Below are 957 nucleotides of genomic sequence, written 5' to 3'. Positions count from 1 at the left end.
TACATTTTTATCTATCTTTAATATTAAAATAAGCAATAACAAGAAATTAACTTGATGGAAAACTTGTCGAAAAAAGAAATTTAGGTTATAAATTTGTCTGGCGACTCTGTGTTTCTATGGTGAAATAGACCTTTTCACACGTTGAATATCTTCAAAAAATAAACACTTATATGCGAATAATTTATATATTTTAGTGACTCTGTCTTTTATTTCCATTTATACGAAATCAATCAGAAAAATAATCATTTGGCATTCTCTGGGAAGTCACACTTTACTTTTTTCAAGATCGTGTCATGGTGGTTAAAAAACTTAAATTTGGAAAATGGACATTAAAAAGTTATGAGTACAATAAAACGCAACATATGCTTGAAAGATTTTTTTCATGGACATAAGAACCTTCGTATAGAGTTTTGAATTACATTTAAAAATATCCGAAAAAGAAAAATTCACCTTAAATTTTTTTTCATAATTTCCATGGGTTTCTGTTATTTATTTGTCATTCTGGCTCAAGGTCTTTACTTACATTTTTTTGTTTGGATAAGCCTGCCTAGCGCGGTAATAGAAGCTACTCAATAAAATTAATATCTAGTGTTTCGAAAAACTTTAAGAGGGGTTTAACTAGTGTATAAAATATTACAGCTATCTCAAAAGCCTCTAAGCACCACAGAGATGCAAGCCCTGGCGCTGGCAATACTGTTACTCACGGCATCTGACGACACGGATGCCGCAGCCAGCGAGTACAAAAACATACAGCATATGCATAATTTGTGTCGATTGGTGGCATTGAAACAGATAACGACTCCGCCAGGGGATGTCTCTGAAATCTCGCCTGCAGAGACGGAGGAGCTAGAAAAAATAAACATGTCACTAGCAAACCCGGAATGGAAAGCGGCTTTCGCCACACAAGCTGCAGACAAGAAAAAAAGTAAACTGGAATGCACACCGCCAGGCGACAAA

General features: G+C 34.9%; 1 pseudogene across 1 annotated transcript in view; it reads left to right on the top strand.

Annotated features, from left to right (window-relative positions):
* Positions 1 to 669: 669 nt before the first annotated feature.
* TEOVI_000790500:pseudogene overlaps positions 670 to 957 on the top strand; it is a 1425-nt pseudogene continuing 1137 nt past the window's right edge. Inside the window, exon 1 of the mRNA in view lies at positions 670 to 957. This exon is cut by the window's right edge and continues 102 nt beyond it. Within this exon, the coding sequence occupies positions 670 to 957 (288 nt within the window).

This window comes from Trypanosoma equiperdum (assembly GCF_001457755.1).
Source record: "Trypanosoma equiperdum strain OVI genome assembly, contig: ctg_1649, whole genome shotgun sequence".
Taxonomy (NCBI): domain Eukaryota; phylum Euglenozoa; class Kinetoplastea; order Trypanosomatida; family Trypanosomatidae; genus Trypanosoma; species Trypanosoma equiperdum.
Note: the sequence above shows the minus strand (reverse complement) of the source record. Positions and strands in the feature narration are given on the sequence as shown.